Source organism: Cuculus canorus, chromosome 17 (assembly GCF_017976375.1).
Source record: "Cuculus canorus isolate bCucCan1 chromosome 17, bCucCan1.pri, whole genome shotgun sequence".
NCBI lineage: Eukaryota > Metazoa > Chordata > Aves > Cuculiformes > Cuculidae > Cuculus > Cuculus canorus.
The window spans coordinates 2,374,121-2,397,140 of NC_071417.1; the positions used below are offsets into that span (position 1 = coordinate 2,374,121).

The following is a 23,020-nucleotide window of genomic DNA, read 5'->3' on the forward strand; positions in this document are numbered from 1 at the left end:
TAATACAATTAATACCTTCTATTGAAAAGGAGAATTAATTAGGAAGGAGTTGGAGCCCTCTGCCTGACAGATTTATGATCCATGAAGCTAATCAGTTTTGTAGCCTGTCATTGCTTTTTCCACGGACTGGTCAGCAGTTGAATCCCATGCCAGGGAAGGAGATCTTTGCAGCTTGTCCCATGTTCACTGTATGGAACAAGAATGTAATGCTAGTTAATTTCTGCATCTGAAAAGTTACTATTACATCTTGCACTAGCTGCAGAGCCTCAGTAGTGCTCCAGAGAAAGAAATCAGAAGTTGAATTAGGTGCCAGATTTAGTGATTTAGCTGTTGTAAATTATCTGTGCCAACGGAAGTCACAGCAGCATTTAGGTACTAAAAGGTAACCACACATGTAAGATTACTCTGAGCCTTTGGTTTAACTGGATTCAACACACACGTTGACCTAGTGATTGCAAGTGGTATTTGTTAGCATTAACAAGCAAGGATTCAATATTTTTTTGATATCTATCTTTGTCCTTTCATTGATTGTGTACCCAATGAAGTGCTGTTCTGCCTCTTTCCTCTGTTGTGGCTATAAAACATGAACACAGATCATTCTGCAGCTTTCAAGTATTGGGGATTTTTGTGCTGGTTCTGTATAGGAGACTTCTTCATGCCCAGCAATTTTATCAAGCCTGTGAAGGGGAGAAATACACAGTCATCTTCATCCCAGTGGTTCATTGGAAAAATATATCTTGTATTAAATACTTTAAAGATTCATGAAGCAGCTTTAATTTTGTTTGCGTTTCTTCCTGAAGGGTAAAGCTGTCAGAAATCTCTAAATGCATTGCCTAATCCATTTCCAAACTCAGTATATTATGGGCTGCAAGCAAAATCATTTTTTGAGTTTAGCAAGTATGCAGACAGGAGAGAAAGCAGGAGAAAGAGAGCGAGAAAGGTTTTTCTTTCCTTGGTAATACACTAAACTACCCACATGGCTGTAGTGTCAATCCTTCCCAGAAAAATAGTGCTGCTCAAATGGAGTGTAAGAACAGCTCTGATAAATAGAGGACTTTGCATGGGTTTGTTGGATCAGATACAGAGATTAAATATAGTTATCAAGAAGTGACGATTAAGACCAAAGAAAATATCCTGCCCTTTATTGCCCACAAGCTAACAGGGCTGCCATGAGCAGGCTCATGTGTATCTGAGGGTTTTTTTCTCGTTGTCTCAGTTTTTTGTGTTAGTACATGATTCTTGTTCCAAGGTTCTGGTCTGCTGACTGAAGACCCGTTCCTGCTTTCTGCATAGGCAGTGCTCACAGTTGGGCTTAGGGAGCTGGCTGGGAAATGTTCATGTAAGGAACAGCCTCAATGCAGAGCTAAGAATGAGTGAAAGTCATCTCCAGAACAGAGAAAAATGATCTGACATCAAACTCTCTGTCATGTAGAAAGGAAATACCTCTGGGTTGCCAGCCAAGCTCTCCTGTAGCAAATACGGGCGAAGAGCACTCAAAGACTCTTCCCAAGACAACAGCAGGATGCCTCAGGTTTGATGCTTGGCGCGTTGCATGAAAGGTGCCTGAAGGGCTTTTTCATATATCGGGTCAAATCCATCCTCAGCTGATCCATGGAAATGATTAGCCATGGCATTGGGAGCCTCTGCTTGGAATCGCTAGTCCTAAATGCATCCAGCGGTGTGTTTCTTGACAGCATACCTATTGGCCCTGGAGAGAGGCGCTGCTTCTCATGCAGACTTGAGGTTCTTTACTGGTTGTACAGTATTAAACCTCATGACAGTTCATAATACTAAATTATAATCACAGTAATATTAAATGTGAGCTGTGCCTGGCCAGCTTAGACCATCGTTAGCTACCACAGAGGTCAAATGTGTGCTCTAAAATCTTACCGAACTCCATAGTGTTAGACAGATGTTAATGAGGCCAAGATTCAGCTGTCAATTACTGTAATTGTCCTCCCTCACCCAGTTCATAATGTGATCAGACCCAGTGCAGAGAAGCGGAGAGCGTGGTGGTTCCCAGCGCCCTTCCCTGGCAGAGTGCCGGCTGTAGTGCTGGTGCTCTGGACTCCCCAGGCAGGGCTGTCTTAATACCCTGGCACTTAACTGCACAGTATCAGAGCTCCCAGAAATGCATGATTTTTTGATATTTTACCAAAGCCCTTTTGGTGGTAAGGTTGAAGCTTATGTGCCTTGCTGGGACACCTTTGTGCAGTGATGTCTTCACCTTCTGGTTACTTTTCCTCTCAAAAGAAATAACAAAACGGAGTAGTCTTATGTTAAGCTCCTCTATTGTTAGCTCACAGTTTTCTTGCCTGACGCTTTCCCTCTCTCTCCGGATTCCTGCTCCAGCTGTTTTCTGAGAGGATGCCCCATGTCTTGTTGAAAGTCAATAGTCTTGTTGTAGCCTTATGTTTTTCCTGGACTTCTCTGAAATGAACTCTTTCCTGCTGCCGTGCTCCAGGGCCAAAATCAAGCACTGCACTAAGGAGGACTTTATGTGTCCTCCTGACACTCTGACTTTCTCAGCTTTGCTTAGAGGCACAAGTGACTGAACATTCAGTTGCGATGCGTTTGGTCTGTCATCAGTATCTGACCAAGCAAAGGTGATGCAAGGTGACAGCAGGTGCGGTTGTGCCTTGATGGTAGTGCATTCTTGTCTGTGACTTTTTGATGTCACTGCTTGGCTCTGAGTGTCAATTGGTGGTTGGAGATTCTTGGAATGAAGGAAGTATTAACTGTAAATTGCCGTGGCTGGTACCTAATTACAGAATACATTGGGAAGCACTTGGGCACAGTCCAACAAAGCACTTAAGCACCCACTGATTTTTAAGGAAAGGCCCCTTGTCTGGGATTGCTCGTGCTCTCAGACATCATCAGACGTGTATGTTAGCAGACCAGTTCTTTCTCCTGACTACCTCAGCACATCCATCTCATTTTCTGAAGTGACTTAAAGAGTTGGGAGTTCAAGGTTGACTGGAAGTCTGCAAGAAATAAACTCCTAAATCACGGCTGTATTTTGAAAAGCTGGACACCTTCTTTTGCTGTTCTTCATCCTTGCTGTAATAAATAAAATTTATTTAAACCACCGCTAAATTCTGAGGTTTGTCTTTGCCCATCTAGTTCCTGTTGCAGCAGGGTTACCCAAGATATTCCCATATGTAATGGTTGGAGCACTCTTTCCAAAGACAGACAATGCAGCTTTTCAACTATGTCCTACTAAAAGAGAAAGGGGAGAAGTGACAGTAATGATTTAATAAATTCAAAACAAACTTTTATCTAAAGCAGTCCATGATGCTCTATAAGTAATTATTGAGAACTAAGGCATGAAAACTCTTACGAAGTGGTAAGACCATGGAGTCACACTTAGGATAATAATGCATGTACTTAATATGATGAAGAGTAAATAAATCAAAAGTGGAGGCTATGATTTATGTGTGCTGGTTCTAAAGCTTAAATTAAAAATACTGCTTTTCTGAGAATGTAAGTAGGAGGGTGGAATAAAAACACTGGGGATTAGTACTAGGCAACCTTTTCAGGCTAAACTGGAGCATGTGGCTGGGTGCCCAGGTTCACTTGCCAATACAACAAATAATTTTTACTCCAGAAAAGTTCAGCAAAATTTCTAGATCAGAAGTTAAAGGAAGACCAGACTAATCCACTGGGATCTTGTCCTATTTCAGTGTTTCCCTGTCTTTTCCTAGGCAAAATACTTCGGTCCATCCACACGTACCTCTCTGCTTGTCAGAGTTGTGTTCATCCTACCTTTCCTTTTATTGCTTGTCTCTTCTACATTGCAGCTGTTTCAACTGCCCTCTCCTTGCTGTACTTCCTACACCTCCTCCTCTGCCACAGCCTCCTCGCTGTCTCCAGACTTCGGCTACACGGTTTTGTTGTTTCCCTTCTTTCTTGCTAGCTCTGGGTGCTGATGCAGGACCCCACCAGGATGCGTGGCCTGGGGTGGGCTCCTTCCTCTGCCTCCCTTCCGTTAGTCTGATTTACTGAGGTGCCATCTGCTGTGTCCTGCTGGAGGCTCTGGAGCAAATTGCTGTGAGATCAGAGATGTCACTCAGCAAGAGAAATCTTGCAAGGTCCAATTGTGTAGCTGATGGCTCTTTGCTGTTAGTGAAGTATTCCTAATGGACATCTTTCATATGTTGATGTGGTTGAGAAGAAAATCACATTCAAAAAGATATTTAGAAAGGAGGCTGTGTCTGAACATTCACACTTTCTGAAAATCTCTGTCCTTGTTCCAGGTTTATATTTAGACTGTGTAGGAATGCAGCTGAGCCAGAAGTTTTACCAGGTGGTCCTCCTTATAGTACAGGTCACCAGCAAGGTACGGGTAATTAGCTATGGTAGCACAGTAATCAATGACAAGTACTCCGGTCTCTTAGCAAGTACTGCTGGGATGATTACTTACTGAGAGTAATTGCACTTTACTAGAACTCATAACTGATTTCCAGAGGTTACCCAACAGTCAAGTGTTTGTTGCCCTCCTCATCCCCATGACTGCTGATAGCGGGAGAAAAAAAGTGATTATTATGCCAAAGTAGTGAGCAAAGAGGTCAGAAAGTTTGGTAAGATCAGGAAAGTCATTTCCTGTGATATCATTAGCGATGTTTTAGAGAGCAGGTTCAGCAATTGCTATGGTAATTCTGAATGGCTTTTGACTGCAAGAACACTTAGGTAATTGTTAAAATTAGCATCTTTGCTAGTGGGAGAGGTATGGTGTGACAGAGGGGCACGGGCTGGGGGCTTGGAAACAGACATTCTGCTCTATGCTGCATGACTTCTCCAGGCCTCTTTTTCTTCTATGGCAACACACTTGCACAAAGGCAAATTGTGGATCTCGAGATGTAGCTGCCTACCAAGACGGTGTCTCAGATGGAGCAGATCTGTTTTGCAAATATTTGAGCAAGTACATGTCTGCACAACAAATGTCATGCATTTGTTATTCTGCACAAACTGCAGAATCAGAAAGGGTAGCAAGTGCTCTCTTTATGGGCAAACGTAGAATTTGCTTGAGTGGATCCTAGTGTTAAAAATATGAGATCTAATTATGAGTTAACAGCAGATCTTCTGATGACTCCTCGGGAGGCACAGTCTCTAGCATTGTGGGCCTTCTCCACCTTGTTTTTGAGCAAAGTTTTTGATATTCCTTTGGTTTTCAAGAGACTTTTTAACCTTCCAGAGAACGAGAGCTGCTCCAACTCTGTGTACATGCAGATAGACTGTGGGTTTTACCGAGTTGATGGACAGTTTGCTGCTCCTAGTTTCAATGAGTCTTTTGATCTTTTACACCATCTTTGTTTGGTATTAGGAAGAGCAATGCCTGTAAGCCCCTTTATGCTGGATAGCAATGAAGAGATGGGATACTTATCGGTATATTTTACCTTTCAGTCGCTGCTTGAATTTTAATTCATTTTTTCTCCTCTCTAGGTGCAAACAGATGACCTACCAAGATGACCTGCCCCAGATCTCTGTAGTCTTTATATTTGTAAACGAGGCACTCTCTGTCATCCTGCGCTCTGTGCACAGCGTTGTGAACCACACCCCATCGCACTTGCTCAAGGAGATCATTCTGGTGGATGACAACAGTGACAATGGTGAACATGCGTAACTTTACCTCTAAGTTCTGTATCCTGTGTGGTTAATGGACTTGAACTATAAATCAGGGGGATTGTGGTCACTACTAGCTGAAATGCTTTTTTTTTTTATGTGGGGATGAAACAGCATTTAAACAGCGGGGGGAGGAAGGTCATGTGTGCAACCACTGATTTATGGCTAATCACAGAAGAAAGCTGGGGAGGAACTATTTACAAAGGCTTGTAGTGATAGGATGAGGGGCAATGAGTATAAACTGGAGAGGGGCAGATTTAAACTAGACATAAGAAGGAAATTCTTCATGATGCGGGTGGTGAGGCCCTGGCCCAGGTTGCCCAGGGAAGCTGTGGCTGCCCCATCCCTGGAGGTGTTCCAGGCCAGGTTGGATGGGCCTTGGGCAGCCTGAGCCAGTGGGAGGTGTCCCTACCCGTGGCAGGAGGTGGAACTGGATGGGCTTTAAGGTCCCTTCCAACCCAAACTATTCTATGATTCCATAAGTTGGTGTAAATTAATGTACCTCTATTGAAGTAAGTAGAAGTTACAAGAGACTGTTTGTTAATAAGAGGAATGATTGAGCCACTTGCACAAAGCTGTGAGTAAATATTACCTGTTTATACAACAAATAAACATTATGTGGATAAACCCTACTAATTTTATTGAATGACACGACGAATGACATTTGTATAAACGACCTTAATATAGAAATGACTCTTTCTCCAAATTTTCAGATCCAAAAGAATATCATCATTAATAGACTAAAATTTTAAATCCTGTTTTCAAGGAAAAGTGAAGCTACAGATTCTCCTGATTGGAGAGAGAACAACATGGAACGGGCAAAAAGCACATGCAGCTTTCAAGTCATCCGTTTCATTAATGTAAAAATAGCACTTCTGTTACAGTAGTCAAAATTCAAAATATTGATGAGCATATAGGGTGCTATTGGTCGTGTTTCACAGGATGGTTGGGTTTGAAGAACTTTGAGGATACAGGTGATTGGCAGTGGTGTTGTGTTTTAATTTGTTATACATTAAACTTCTACAGTTGTTTTACTTCTCAATCATATTTATTAAAATAAGGCTCAAGTTTAGCATTTCTTTCACAGACCAACAGCTTTAAATCTTTTTTTTAAGTTGCTGTTCCTCTTCAAGATCTCCAAAGAGAAAGGAAGGATGAGAGAACAAATCACTAAACCAAAAATAAATTCCCAAACGTATAGATTTAGAAAACCTTTTGTCTAATTCTGCTTTCAATTACGGCAGTGTAACCTGTGGAGTAATTATGTGAGATTGCAAAATATTTGAGTCCATGTACTACAGAGGAGAATTGGACTCATTGTTTCTCAGTGAAGTTTTATATGGCTTTTCTCTGTCATTCTTCCAGATAACTGGAGATTTATCAGGCCTTTGATTCCGATGATAATGATTCTACTGTGTAATATAGATCAGAAGAATGAGGCTTCTGATGTCCTGGAAGCTTCTACTAGTTTTCCTAATAAATATATTTGAGTAAAAGCCTCATTATGAAGAAGTTGCAGTGTAAATGAATTACCAAACTAGATTGATTTAAAAAAAAATAGAGAGACCATTTTGGTAATTTGCCTGTTTATAAGCCTATTGAAATGAAGCTGAATGAAGGAGTGAATGACTTCTGCTCCGTCTGTGGTTGAATGCCTGAAAATGAACAGAAGAGAAGTCATCTATTTGAAATCTTAAATATCTATTTAGTTCAACAGGAAAGAAGCCTGGTATTGAAGAGTCTTAATTATATTTAAGGGAAAACCCTTAAAATTAAGGGAAATTAATTGTGATCTGAATTAGGTCTTGACCCAAAATCAATTGAGGTTATTTTTCAAACTTTTACTGAATAGCATAAATCAGAAAAGAAAAAAAAAAAAATCTGTCGCCCAACTCCCATATTACACTGCTGTAAGGTCAGAATTGCTCCTCCGGAGTCAGGTTGTAGCCTGATGGAAATCATCAGAGAATTAGAATAGTAATGGTTTAAAAATATTTAGATGAACTAGCTCTTCAAAACAATACTCAAAACCACCAACCCATGTTAGACCTGCGCAAGTCTAACTGTACCTGCTCGGATGCACGATTCCTCTGAGCTGATACGCCTGGAACTGATCCATACCACAACTGCGGTACTTTGTTTATTTCTGTGAGAATGACTAAGGGTTTAGGAATATTTAAGGATTTCTTTCCCCTTCTGTTGCAGAGTAGATCAAAGTAAAAGGTAACGTTGTAGGACTTTCCTCATTCCGAATATTTGTTTTGTTTTTTATCCTGCAGTTGAGCTAAAATTTAATCTGGACCAGTATGTTAATAAACGATACCCGGGACTGGTGAAAATAGTGCGCAATAACAAACGAGAAGGACTGATTCGAGCCAGAATCCAAGGCTGGAAAGCAGCAACCTCTCCTGTTGTTGGTTTCTTTGATGCTCACGTTGAGTTCAACATTGGGTGGTAAGTTGTTGGCTGTTCCCACGGGGTGAGCAGTACTGTTACGTTGTGCCCTGTGTCTCAAAGGCTGTGAAAGAGGTTGCTCAGCAACAGGGGAGCGGAAAAACTGTAGGGATGAGGTGGCTGTAGTCTGCTGTTATCACTTGAACAATTACTTCCGAATAAGATTCTTGATTACTGTAACATTGCTGAAAATCTTCTGCAATGGCTGTGAGATCTGTAAAAAAATCTGTTGTCTCTGCTCTGGTACAGCTCAGTTGGGGGAGAAGTAATTTAAGCCACACTGAATGTGAAACCTCCACATGGGGAGACACCATTACGGAGGCTCTGGGCTGGACGCAGATGCATGCTTTTTTAATCTCCTTGTTGTTTTCTGTCATTTCTTCTTAGAAACTTGAATGCCAATCTGATTTTTCTCATAAAATTTCTTGCATTTATGTTTGAGGGAAACCCTGAATTATTTCCTGCATTTTTAATGGGGCTTGAAATTAGCACACCTTTCCTCATCGCCTCTTTTGCAAGGGAGCAGTATTGACTGTGGCAAGTGCAGTTTGGGGTTTAACGGCCCAGATCCGCTGTTGGAGCAAATCTTTGTAGCACCACTTAGTGGCCAATATTTGGCATTACTGAAAGTCAGAACTGAAGTTACTGATACGTACAGGCAGCTGAAAAGGAGCTGCTGGGACTTTCAGTATGTAAAATCTGTATCTTCCAAAGATAGTCTGGTATTTGATAATGATGATGCAGGGTTACGGTGGAGCTGATTATGCTCTGCAGTTCTGGGACATATCCCCAAATTAAAACTAAAAATAGCTGTACTGACAACCAGAGAGAAACTTAATTGCAAAGGAGTAGAGTGTTTATTTTTATGTGTTCATGAATACCTTTATAAAATGGAAGATACAATAAAATAAGTCTTGTAGTGCACCTGGTTTATGTTCATCCCATTTTTTTTTCCCCAGGAGCATGAAAGACTATAATAGCATTTGTGGAAATTTTCTGGAAGCTTAAGAGCTGGTTTAATTTATTTACTTACTTCTAACGCAACTATATCTTTCAAATCATTGCAAATGTTCATGTTGTGTAATATCAGCTGCTGGGCAGAAAGAAGGAATAGGGAAAGCATGGTCTGAATGCTGTTCCCAATGCTTGTCCTGCTTAAACTGTGGTTTTCTGAGCATTGCAGATAATTTTGCTATCAATTCTATAAAGGACATTGAGAATTTACTGATGCACTCTACCCAGAGAAGCCAGGCAGTGGTATCAGTAAGCAAGAAAGAGTTTTGTGGTTGCTTTTTGGATTCGTTTGCGTTTGTTTTAACCTTATCGCACTGCATTAGTGTCAGAAAGGGTTGGAATCAGTATAGCAAGAACCTAGACTCCTCAGTAAATGAGAGTGCGTGTATATCCAAGATAAAGTGTTTGCATCTACTGCATCTCCCTGGTGTACTCTCCTTTCAACAAGTGTGCTTAAGTCTCAGTAACACTGCTGAGCCAGTCTGTGTAGCTGCTTTGAGACCACTGGGCTTCTAGAGTAGCAACAGGGGATGAATAAGCACAGCAAACATGCACCAGAAGCATCACATATGCCTTTGTTCCAGAGCCACATGTGGAGGCTCAGAGTGTTCTCTTCTGGTGCTTCTCCTGTTGTTCCCCTCAAACTTTGGCTGCTGACAGCCACCTCAAACCTTGTTCTGCCCATTTCCTCCTAGTTTTAATTCTGCCCACCTGCACACATGTAGTTGCCTGTCATCTCGATTTTCTTCTCATCTTCTTTTCCTGGGAAGGACTGGAAATTCTTCCATCTGGACTGGTTTACTTTTTCCCACCAGGTTAACATTACCCCTACTCCCTAACCCTATAAACGTGGTAGTCATGTGGGAGTATCTTGTCAAAGTGCTGCTGTTCTGTTCTCCTAAGTCTTATCTTGCATGAATATTTTGCCCTATTTTCAGTGTATATTCATGTATTCAGAAGCCATATGGATTGCTCCCACTCGAAAATGTCTATGGATTATTTGTGAGGCAATTAAAAAGAAGCCGATTCCTTTACTACAGAAAAGAGCATTAACTTTCTGTTTGGTTTGTGTTTCACGTAAAGTCAAGTACCTGCTTTTAATTTTAGTCTTCCAGACCATGGCTGCTTTACCTGCCTAATCGGTTGGCAGATTAATTCATAAAGAATCAGAGAAGGACTTCATCTCTTTCTCATGACATATGTAGGATTCTGACAATAAAAAACTTTTCTTTAAATAATAGTTGCCTCGTTTACAGGTGAGCTTTTGCCTTGTATCACACTATAGCATTTTACGGGCTCTCACAGCATTGCTCTCCAGGGACATTTCTTCTAAACTAAAGTACAATCTGGTAGGATATAAAAAAAATACTCTACAACCTGGCAGGTCAAATTAACTATTGAATTATTTATTTTGCTGAGCTTAATTGCTGCTTTTTTGCTTCTCAGGTGTTGAAATGTGTTAGCGCAGAGCAGAGATTTTCTACTGACCTGTTCCCCTTAAGGCTTTTGATGATGTGAGCCAATACTGCTGCTGTGAGAGCAGAAGTGGTGAGGACTAGCTGAAAGGAAGGCCATTACTATTAATTTTCAAATAGAATTTTACATTAAAATTACATGATAATGTATGTGTACGGTTCGTATGTAAAATTCTACCTGTCCTGCATGTAGAACTTTGTCTATTTTTAATGACTACTCAATGTCAGTAAGAGTCAGTATCTAGAGTCGGCAACCCAGCAGAACCAATAGGTAAGAAAAGCTGCTGTGCATTCCTCTCTGAGGGTTTATTTTAGTTTTGCATTCAGTCCTCTGAAGATTTCATCATTCCTGCTCTGACATTTCTGTTAGATCCACCCACTGTGCATTAAGCCACGCACAGTAACAGTGAGTACAGACCGTTGCATCCTGGCTGCTAATTGCGTTGCAGAAGATGTAGAGCATTATATAGATTCCTGTCTTTGAAAGATGGGAAGGAATAACATGACAAGGAGATGAGAACTTCATTACATTATAACTGAGAGCAGGAAAGATAGATAGCAGAGATGGGGTGTTTATTCTCTGGGTCAGAAAAAGGACACATTGCATGAAGGAGAGCAGAAATCAGTAAGTAAAAGGCAGACACCACAATATATTAGCAGCCATAAAGAGACTGCTAGGAGCCGTAAAAGAAGACACAATGATAGAGTATTAGACTTGCATTCTATCTTAGGAATTGCTTTTGCTCCTATCACAGAGGTAGTATCAGAGTATTGAATGAAGTTTTGCATTGATAATTAAACTTTTGCCAGACAAAGAGAAAGTATCAAAAAGGAAGCAGTGGAGTAAGAGGATTTCATCAAAAGATTTCAATATACCAGAGACAGCCCAACATGAGAAAGAGGACCTGAAACATAAGCTGAGTATTCAACAGACTGTGCCCAGTCCATCTTTATGGATCATCCCTGAGTTGGCAGTGGTTTAAAAATACAGAAAACTAGTATTTTAATGAAGTAAGAAGAATAGCTAAAGCTCCAGATCCTGGGGTCTGTGAATAATACTTTGCAGATGCTGTTTTATACTGTAAGATGTAGTGCAGATTGCTATAGCTTCCATAAGCAATAGATTCTTGAGGAAGTGCATTAAGGAAAAAGAAGTTGATTTCCTCCTGATCTTCTACTGGCTTTGGCTATTCCATGTACTCGATAACGGAGACATGGTTATGCTTTTGTAGGGCAAAGCCACAAGGTCTTTGCTCCCCTGAAAGTTCCCTTGTTAATGTTTTCATGCAATGTACTGGAAGCCAAACTCTGTCAGCAAATAAACTCCCAGTCCCCCATGTTCAAGCTCAAGTGGTTCTTTGGGGACCTGGCAAAGTCCAGGTTCTTCTTTCTTTATGTGAGAATTGCTGAGAGTGAGAGTGAAATTACACTTGCAGTCCTCCTCCTATTGCCATCCCTCCCCTCTGGAGGGCTCACACCTATCACTCCTTCTCAGGACGTGGTTCATTGCACCACCCCTGTTACCGTGACTTTCACCTGGGAAGTTGTATTTCTGCAAATGCAAAGGAAAGGACATGTATTTTTTATGGGAGTTCTTTTCTCATCCAAAGCCTCTACCATCACTTAGGATCAATTGGGTAACGTAATGGAATACATGTTTTAGATAGCAAAAGGGATCTAATATTATCTGAGCGAAGAGAGAAGCATTCAACATAAGCCATGTGGGCCTTTCAGATTCGTGGGACAGTGCCAGCTTACATACAGAGCACATCCCAGAAAAGCAGCTTCAACTATTCATCTACCTAAATAACCTAGAGCGTTCATTGGAGCATCCTTATTGTTTTTCAGTGGTGCAGTAAAGGGCTATTCAGATTTGGCAGCCAAAGAGCTGATCCTTAACTCTTCCGTAGGTGTCGAGGCAGCGTTGGCTCCATTCTGGCCAGGGGCTGCAGGTCTGAAACCTCCCTGGGAACACGGGAATGCTGATAGAGATGTCAGACAAAACAGATGGGGAATTTCTCTCTCCTCTTAGGAACTGAGGAAGGGAGTATGATTTTTTTTTTTTTTTTAGTTCTCTGAATACTTATTTACAGGAAAGGCATTCTGCATGAAATATTCCTCAGTTGGCCTCAGTAAAGAGTTATGGATGTCAGTAGATCTGCTTGTCTGCATCTGATAAATGTATATTGTCAGTGAAATGTGAGGTAGCGAATAAAATCACATGCAAAATAAGCTTTTGATTTACACAGGTTTTTTTCTTACATTTCTGTGGTAAGTTCTTACTTCTTGGTACCTGACAGTGGTACAGCTAGAGTAAAATACAGTGTTAAAACTACTGAGCCTTAAGATGTAGCAGATGGGACTGTGTTGTCTTTCATTTGTGTCTTATAAGGACTCTTCCTTAAGTCCGTGCAAGAGATAAAAAGAAGAAATCCTTATCTGTGACAGGAGGGGAAAAAAAAGGCTGGATTTTTTTAGTGGTAGTTCTTCCTTTTTTATTGGAGTAAAAATGAGAATAGTGATGGTGGAGAGGAAAAAACCACTTCTATCTCAAGAGATCCCAGAGATAGGGGTATTTGGGTACCCAGCTGGGACAGGGCAGAATTTGAGAAAGACATTTCCCAGTGGCGTGGGGGCAGGGGGGAGTTACGCCTAGGATGATCATTCTGATTAAGAACTGGAAATATTCTGGATCCACTCCTCAGATGATACATGTTAGGAAAGTATCCCTCAAGTTGTCAAGTCCATTGAAGTAGAAAAGTTGAACAGCAGAGGATCTGGCCTGCGGCATGCATGTGGTTTCTCTTAGATCGCATGTGTTTATTCCTATGTTGAGCCTTTTTAAAAGTCTGCTTGAAGTCAGCAGGTGTTTTTACATATTTTAAAAGATTAATTATGTAATCGTGTGTGCTGAGGAGCTCATTACTAATTTGTTTTTCTGTTTTTTATCTGGAAGAAGCTGTTCTTTTTAGTGTTGTGAAAAATCAGACTTCCCCATTGGCACAAACTCTCCAGCAATTTGATAAGGATGTGAGACAGCATGAAGTTTTTGTTTGCTGTGGTTTCCCATGGGGTTTGAGCTGCTCTGAATTGGCCCAATATTAAATATAGAATTCATATATATTCAGAGAAAGACTTACAATGGGATTAGAGAAGCCCATGTGATCACAGTAGGACCCCTGCCTTTGCTTTCAGTCTTCTTACAGGCTTAGTCTATACCCTGGGTTAAATTCCAGCTCTTTCCTAACTCTAGTATTTATCTTGAGATATTAGAGAGAACTTAGGGAGGTATCGTGGAGAACTTAGGGAGACCTGAGATATTAGGGAGAACTTGTTTTTTGAGGCCCACAGCACTGACATTGCTGGAGCTCCCACTGAAGTCGTCATGGGTGCTCAACACCTTGGAAAATCCAGTATTAATCCAGAAACTGATCCATGGGTAGGCAAAAGCATTAAACGCATGAAATGCACATGCTGTGTTTAGTGATATGCTCAACAGTCTTTGACCAATGGACACATCCTTTTGTAGTGAGCATGCTCCTGATCATAGATGCCTTCCACAAATTCCCCAAGAGAGTTTCTGTAAGGAGGAGTCACTTACTAAGGCACCTGCTGTGGATGTTTATCCCAGCCTGTCCTTGTGCCTGTGGGAAGCCTACCAAAATCGTGGGACAGCGATATGCTTTGTGGCATTTCGACCAAGCACTGACAATCACAGGGCTGAGTCTTGGGAATGAAACTTCAGCCGTGTGTTACTGTATTTCTGGAACTGCTTTAGAGAAATAAATGCATTTGGAAAGACTCTTTATCCTAGTGGAGTCTATAAGGAATGAAATTTACTGTCTTTTCTCTGCTGGCTTTAACCGCTCACCAGCAATCTATTCAGAGTTAGAAGACGACACTGACAAATATATATATTTAGAGAGGATAGAAGGGAGGAATGTTTTATGTCACTCAAATTCCAGCCCAAATTGCCTGCTTGGTTTTTATTAAGTGGAAAAAAGAACTGAATGATGTGAAGCACTACCTTTAAAGCTGAATCTTTTGATTATATTTGGTTTACTGAAACCCATCATATCTATGAATATGACTGGGAGAAATTTCCGCTTGGTCCAGTAAATAACTTGTTAACAATATAAGTTCCTCTGTGCCCATAAAGTACGTTGACTCGGATACAAGCTAGGAACCTAATGTTTTCGCATCTGTGAAAAACAGAGATGAATCTCAAAATTCACATCTGGCTTATGTACCTAATCAGGCACAGATGAATCCTGCCTCACTGCCAGCAATGGCCGTGTGGAAAGGAAACGCTCAAATAACATATTGCAGCTCATCAGCATAGTACGTTGAACAGACTCGGACTTCAACAACCTCTTCCACTCTGTCCTTTTAGTCCAGGGAGCTGCCAGGAACACCTGGCTTCTGCAGGTGTACAGTAGATAAAGCAGGACAAGGAGGGGGTAAAAAAATCAGGGGAAAAACACTGGTGTCTATAAAGATTAATGTAGCATTTTAAAATTAGGAAAAAAAGTAGAAATTACTAGGAAAGATTTAATCATAATCTTTTCCAAAACCTGAAGCGATTAGACAAAGCCAGAATTACAAGCAAAGTTCACAAAGGATTTGGTGAACGTGCAGCTCAACTTGCAGAGACAAAGACACCGTGTAAGTCCATGGAGCCTAATAGAACTGCTCCAAGCTGGACTTTGCTAGCAACGAATAGCAATAAAACCCCATTCCTATTTCATGGATTATCTAAAATAAGCCATGTAAACACAGTCCTGTTCAAGCTGATAGTCCTTCATTGGCCGCTATCTAAGGATCTTGGCAGATTGGTAGAAGAACCGAGCAGAAGCAGTGACAGTGGTGCAGAGGGCATTGGCCGAATCTGGGATTTGAGTGTTCCTGTGGATCTCTCTGAGATGAACTAGGGTATGGTGTCCGAATACCCCATCACTATTTCTCCTGATCAGACAAGACAAGCTGTGAAATCTCAGAGGTGAACAACAGTTAATTAAAAGGCACTCCATTCTGAATTTTGCTACGTGACGGAACAACTCTGCACTGGATTTTCTCTTTCCATCTGTGACTCAGAGCCTGCTCTCTGATTTGTGGGTGTGGAAGTATTTTGGAAGTTAGATAAATGTGCAGTCTGTCCAGGTACTGAGCCGTTCCTGTTCTTAATGTGTCGGGGCATGTGATTTCCACACACGAAGATACAGACAGAGGAGGAAAGTCACCTTCACTGTGAGGGATGAGAGATTGAGAAAATGAAGTTCCAGCAGTTGCTTTCATACCAGTTCACTCCATAACGTTGGCATGGTGGCATTTTATTTCATCTGTAACCTGAGGGTAGAGATATCAATGCTTGCTGAAGGAGTAATATCATCACCATTTACATTTCTTAAGTGCAGAGGACTGAGACAGAACTTCCATCACATGGACAGCTTCCAGATGCGTCAGATCTCATGAAAGTTCAAATTCTGAGGTTTCAAAATAATAGATGGATAGGGATTACTGGAATTGAATCATGTATTTTGGTCTGATTGTTGTATTACACTCCGGAGATCCCTTCTTGTGCTATTTGGGTGCAAAGCAACAAGTCAAATGATAATAAAATAAGTCATACAACTGGAAAAATACAGGAATTCAGTCAGCTGTAGAGTGACAGGAGTAGCTTGGTGACAGCTGCTGTGACAGCAGCCCCAGAGCTGGGAACTGATTGTTCTTGTTACAAAGGAAATGAGGACCTAGATTAGCATTTCCAAGACACGTGTATCAGAGGAACGCAATCACAAATATGATTGAGGACTGAAAATCAGAATGACTGTTAAATATTTTCTCCACTTTCTTTCTCTAACTATTATTGGGGATACACTTCAACAATCCAATTTTAAGCTGTCTTGCAAAGTTGCAGGCTAAATTCCCTTTGTATTTGAAATAGGCTCCTCTGGAACATTATTAAATTAATCTCACCTCTTTTCGGTGTTTCCATTATTCTGAGAAGAAGCATCTCAGTATAAAAGTACCAGCCTCTCCCTCTCTCTGTTGAGAATGAAAGTTTGAGGCAATTACCTTGGATGTGGGGGGTCTATTCCAAACACCTGACATTAAGGGAGAAGCCTTTTCGTTACCAATCCCTTTCTACCCTTCAAAGTAAAATACTTGCAAAATGGGTACAGAGGGAGGAACTGTAGAAGGAACATGGAAACTTCAGGATAGTTTGAAGTGTGATGGTTAAATGGTCTTGCTTTTTATCAGTATAAACATCCCAGTAACTGGGGACTTGAGGATTCAATGACCAAAGAACTCTAACCAGGAGAGAGAAAAATAATTTTTAAAACTCCCAGTCTTTCCTTGCTTGTTAAAGACCTGTTTCAGAATCAGACAGTAGTGAATAAGAATGATAGAATTTGGTTCTTGCAAAAGAAACTCATTTACAGATTTCTGCTTCAGAACGCATGCAGTCAGTTTTCCTGCTTCGCATGGCAGATTTGGAACATAGACCCAAACGTAATAAATTTGTGCATTCCATGGGAGACTCTGGGTCTGACTGTGCCCTGTGATGTGCACCAGATCTCACTGGAGGATGCAGTCCCTCTGCTCTGTGACTTTCCCACTGCACCGGTGTCCAAGGGCTTCAGGAGTGGCCCGTAGCCCACTGGGGTATTTGGTTTTCAAGGAACTCTGAATCAGTTTTGTAACAAGGCTTCTGCTGCAGGTGTTCCATGTGGGCAGTGACGTGTTCCACGGGGGCAGTGACCTGCTCCAAAGTTATTTTCTAATCCACAACTACAAAAAGGAGGATACTTCTTCCGGTAAAACGATTAGTGCCCTGTCATTAGTGACATCTATACCTGTTGTTTGGTCTTTTGACCGTCTTTGTTTCAGAGGCCAGAAGGGAATGGGAGAGCCTCCTGCTGATATGATGCACGGGAGTTGCTATAGCCATGCGTGGAGGCACCTGGTTCGTGATGGGAGAAGGGTGTATGTCCAACATCTTCCGTTGTTCTGCTGTACTTTCTTCTGCTGCCTCTAGGCCGATAAGCAGAGATAACTTTATGGAAGGGACAAAGTAAATTCATCTTTTCTGCATGCTTCCCTGCATTGTTGGATTTGCAAGAGTTTTTCTGCAGTCCACCCTCTGTTTTTTCAAAAGAGTTAATCTCCTAAATATAATCTTGTATTAATAACGCAAGTAGCTTATCCTGATCTGGTAGGTCACATTGGTTCTTTATATGGGTGCATGAGTGTGGCTTAAAGAACATACAAATTAGCATTCTGATTCAGGTGCTGCACTGTCCTGAATCTCTCTCCGCTATTTCTTGTCTCTTCCACAGAGGAAAAAAAATCTCTTTTGAGTCTGGGGTGCAGTTCTTTGAATGCCATGCAAGAAAAAGGGGGATGAGGGAAGAAACAATGTGCATCGTGCTGATTAAAGAAGTATTTTAAAGCCAAAAGCGTACTTAACAACCTGAGCTGAATTCACTGAACCCCTTCTGGGCTGATGCACTCTCATGCTTCTGTGGAGGTCTTTGGTACCTTGCAGGGCTGGGATTCGAAAGTAGAAGTACTGCACTGAAAATTGCAGGTGGCAGGGGGTAGTGAGAGAGACCTGAGGCCATTCCAGTCATGCGGGATGCATTGATTTATTCTGGGAATAAATAGAGTAACAAAACAATATATGTTGCACATGAGATGAACATCTCTTTCATAACCTCGCCAGCCAAGGGAAACTTCTGCAATTTGCAATGTTGTTGTTCTCTTCCCATCACACCTGTGACCATCCTTTTAATTAAAACTTCTGTGTTCTGTGTTATTGGCATCCAGCTGACAAATTCAAATGTCATTTTCCTAGAGGAAGCCAAACAAAACTATTTTAACTCTCTTTGACTTCTCTCCAAATGAAATGCTGTGGCACCTTGTCTTTTTGTCACTTATGCTCTTATTTTACAGAGGTTCGTGATGATTTATTTGCAGTAAGTAGTTCATCATCAATAATCAAAGGTTTCACTGAATCTATGAGTCTTTTTACTGATGTTGGAGGAGTAAAAAGAAGGAAAAGCAAGCAGTACCCAACCTTATGTAAGCAATATGGAGTCTGTGTACATAAAAGACAAATATTTTTGACATATTCAAGTGTTACTTCCATAACGTGTCCTTTTCTGTTGGCCTTGCACGAGGAAATACATGCTAACAAACTAAAAATAAGATAACAAACAAAATAAAGGTAATAAACTTGAAACTACAAAGGAACAATTGCCTTTTAACCAACAACAGAAGGAAAAAGAGAAAATATCAGTGTTTAAATCCTACCACCTTTGTGAATTGCAGCAAACCACCATTCCCTAATGATACATGTGGGAGCTCTGCAAAATCTTCAAAGCTTATTTTGAGGGGGAACAGAGTTACAAAGGAGTGAACCAGTGGCTGTTTCTAATACTGCTTTGAGAAGTGCTTTCTGCCTTTATGTAAGTCTGCTACCTCTTCAGATCAGTTTCTCTGTAAATTCATAGCAGCTTCAGACTACCTTGGTCAGAAATTAATGTTTGCTCTGAGGCTTTTTACTTTCCTGAAACGCTTTGGGATGCAGCTTCTGTTGAAAGCACATGGATGTTTTAAAGGCTTTTGGAAATGATGGTCCATTTCCTGCAGTTCACTGCTTCTGCACCATCTGGCAATTAAAATCTTTTCATCACCAAAGAGGTTTAGAAGACATAATGCAGCCATGCTTGTCATTCAAACTAGATCCTGTGGGGTCAGTTCTTAGGAAACAAGATTAAAGCCTTTGAGTAACCTTCAGATTCATTCAGTCCCTGGTGCGTGTTTTGTTCTTCAGGCCTTGTCAGCAAGAGTGAGTATTTAATCGCTACCAAGCATCATGGCAGGGTAGCTGTTAGGAGACCATTTAGTTACTCTTAGTGATAGTTCCTCTCAACTCTTGTCCACTGCAAATCGAATTGACAGCCTCCAGGACTCAGAATAAGCATTCGGTAAAATTTTGTGTTCTTAGACTCTGGGATAGCTTCACAAAGGTAGTAATCCATGTGCTGTTGCTATGGGAAGTATCCCACAACAAGCTCCAGCCTCTTCGGTGTGTGGTAGTGACCTGTGTCCGATGCCGCTACGCTGTGTTACGGGCTGCCGTCTCTACTGCTCTCGGTATTAGAGAGCTTCCCTTTATCAGACTGCAAAGGAGGACCTGGGATTACTGGATGGCTGTAAATCATTTTGCTGTTTTTATTGTTCTCAGGGTGGAACCTGCACTTACCCGGATCAAAGAAGATCGAAAGCGGATCATCTTACCAGCAATTGACAATATTAAGTACAACACTTTTGAAGTGCAGCAATACGCCAATGCAGCTCACGGCTATAACTGGGGCCTCTGGTGCATGTACATAATCCCACCGCAGGACTGGCTCGATAAGGGGGATGAGTCAGCTCCCATCAGGTAAATCTCCCATGTGCTGTCATTTTGGTAGCAGCAGTGTTTCAATCTCAGCTGTTTGCCAAGGAGGAATTTGAGTGAAGCAAGTCTATAGGCTTTGAACAGGGATAGCAAAATGAAACTGGAGAAAATAGATGGCTCTACAAAGCTGTGGGGGTGTGTGCCACATGTCAGAGCAGCACCACGATGTGCATAGAAGTGCAGGTGCTCTGGTCATAACTGTGTGGTTCAAGTTCACATTGTAGCCCTTAGAACGATAGCAGGATCTTTTTTATCTGTGATTTATTTTCCAGTGGACCTTGGCATGAGTAATAAGCCAGTGAAACGTTGTGCGTATGAGAAACTAAAGTGTTCTGTATGTGATTGCTAAGAGGCTGGCTTCACTTCTGGTCTGTAGGCAGTGCTCTTGGCCATCAGCCCAAACCAGAGCTTCCCAGCTCTACTACGGTATGTGTTGGCTTTGCCTTGTTTGAGAGTTGCTCTTTCTTTGGAGAACTTTGCACATGTTCTGAGTTTTGCTGCTGGATGAATTTTAAAATTAAACTAGACTATGTAGTCTGTGTCATTTTATTTTTCTGTATAAGGAAATATTTTGCCTTACAGAAATGGAATTTTCTAAGGAAATGCTGTTTCAGGAATTGTAATAGTAGGAAAATGGGAGCTGATAAGAAAGGCTTCCTTTGATAATTCATATCTCCTATTCCTTCTTCTCCAGTGCAGATGCTGTCTAACAGCTCCTCTGTGATGCCCTGTGCTGGGTGAAGGGTGCTGTTGGTAGCAACTGTTGAAATAAAGGCTAAAAATTATGTAGCCCAGGGATGCACTTTAGGCTGCTCTGAGGTTTTTTGAGGTTTCTTATGAAGGACACAAATTACCAGCTTAGAGTCATCTTCATCTGGATGTATATCAGCTTTGTCATAAAGTAAGCTAACACTCTATTGTATGGTCCAAACGTAGGCTCTGGCAGAGGAGCTGATGCACTTCCCTTCCATTGTAGAACTTGAGCTGTCGGGTCCTGAGAAGTCTGTCCAAGCACAAACAACATGTCCAGTTGAAAGGATCCAAGTGGTCTTTTGGAAGTGAAAGGACACAAATGAACTGATCACATTTGTCAGTGATCAGTGGGATGGGACCATCTCCCAGGATCTGTCCCTCATGCAGAGAGTAATATTTCAGACCATATTTGAGCAAGTGTTGCAAGCTGCTCTTAGGTTCATCCTCATGCCCTGTGACTGCAAAACAGAGCTATACTGTAACATTAACCTTATTTACCACAGGACAGAACAGTCCTTCATCACTGACCCTTTGCTCTGCTTGAAACCTCAATAAGCTGGAAAGTAATTACTTAGGAAATCGGTTTTCCTGGATAACATGCCCTGCTCTCCTCACACTGTTCTGAAAGTGCAGGTGTTTTAGATCTGTTTCACTCAGCCCTGAGAGATAGTTTATTGGTGAAGGAAAATTAATCAGCCAAAGCTTTCATTCCTGAGATCAGGGTCTCGATCTTTATTCCTGAAAGGTTTTGCACACTTCATTACTTCCAGTTTTTATGTGAAATCACTGTATTAATTTTCACCTGAGTTGTTCTAGCATTTGAGTATCTTCTGTTCTAGAGACAATGATCACATTGAATTAAGACGTTAAGCCTCAGCAGGTTCTTAGATGTGATTTTCAGTGGTGGTAGCTCGTGGACTCACCAAAGCATGGAAGTTATATCTGCAAAACACCTCTGGAAATTCAACTACTGACCTTTTTAATAGAGAATGAGGAATCTCATGTCTATAACACTGGGATGAGAGGGTTCTTTCAGCAATACAAGGCCTGGTTCGCTATGGACTTTCCCCAGGTTTATGCTCAAGCTCCTACTTGAGTTATCCTAGCTCTGAGTTGGATTGATGCAGAAGTGAATAAGGTCCAAACTCAAGCACTGAGTAGTGTTAAAATCTGATGCATGTAAGTAGCTGGCTCCTAAGAGCAGCGATTTTATTCTGAACTGGAGCGAAGAAACCCTCCAATTCAACAGTACATAAACTGCCCAGAGACAGAGCAGACAAGCGGCACAAGGAGGAGAGCACCCAACCCTTGCTGACAAATATTAGGAGCACTGAGACATTGTGATTGCATAAATATCTGTCCTGCAAATTATGAATTACATAATGAAATGAAATGCAGAGACATAAACATCAAACCCTGAACACTCACCTGTCTCCCTGGGAATATGTGCTTTGAAGCAGTGATCTGGGAGAGCAGGGCATCTTACTTGATAGCCACACTGCACTGATTTCTGCTGGGTCTCCGACACAGTAGCACCTGGATGAACTTGCTAAAGCATTTGGCAGTGCAGTTGGGTGCTGTTGTGTTGTGCCTACAGAAACACTATGCGGTTTTGTGACTTTTAAGTGATATCCACGTGGATGCTCTTCAGATCCATGTGCAGTCATAAGACTGCAGAACTGTTCATTGGCATGAAAACTGCAAGTTCATTTAGTCCTTGTTGACACTGTCCTTCTTAACGCTTCCTTTGACACTCTTCTGCAAATCGTGGTTTTGGTTTGTGTCTCTCTGTGTGTTTTGTAGAAGGGTAATAACTAATAACTAATAACCCCGTGGCTGGTTTTGTGGTTGGTGTAGCTGAATGCTTCCTCCAAGATCTCCGAAGAGAGAAAGAATTTCAGTGTTAAAATATGTGTATCCTGGTGTCAGTGAGGAACAGAGCCCTGGCATTTCTGATGTTTGCATTGTATGAATAAATACCATTGATTTGCAGAATTGGGTGAGACATTTAGAAAGCAGAGTCCAATTCCTGTTTTCTTCTGGGATTACATAACAGATCTGCTTACTTCTTTTCTCCAAAGTTTTCTATTTGAAGCCTGATCCTCTGCTTTCTTGAACACTAACAGTGGTGTGATCCTACTGAAAGCCTTGCTGGGAAGGGGCTGGAACTCTCCTTCAAGTCAGTGGGGCACCATATAGGCAGTCATGTCAAGAGCAGACCATAAAATATCAG

General features: G+C 41.4%; 1 protein-coding gene across 2 annotated transcripts in view; it reads left to right on the forward strand.

The window, feature by feature from the left end:
* GALNT9 (polypeptide N-acetylgalactosaminyltransferase 9) overlaps positions 1–23,020 on the forward strand; it is a 157,697-nt gene that overhangs the window by 51,526 nt on the left and 83,151 nt on the right. For both annotated transcript variants that reach the window (XM_009555710.2, XM_054082748.1), the window contains exons 3-5: positions 5,443–5,609; positions 7,902–8,076; positions 19,819–20,016. In XM_009555710.2, coding sequence (XP_009554005.2) covers positions 5,443–5,609; positions 7,902–8,076; positions 19,819–20,016 — 540 coding nt within the window. The remainder of the gene's footprint in view (positions 1–5,442; positions 5,610–7,901; positions 8,077–19,818; positions 20,017–23,020) is intronic.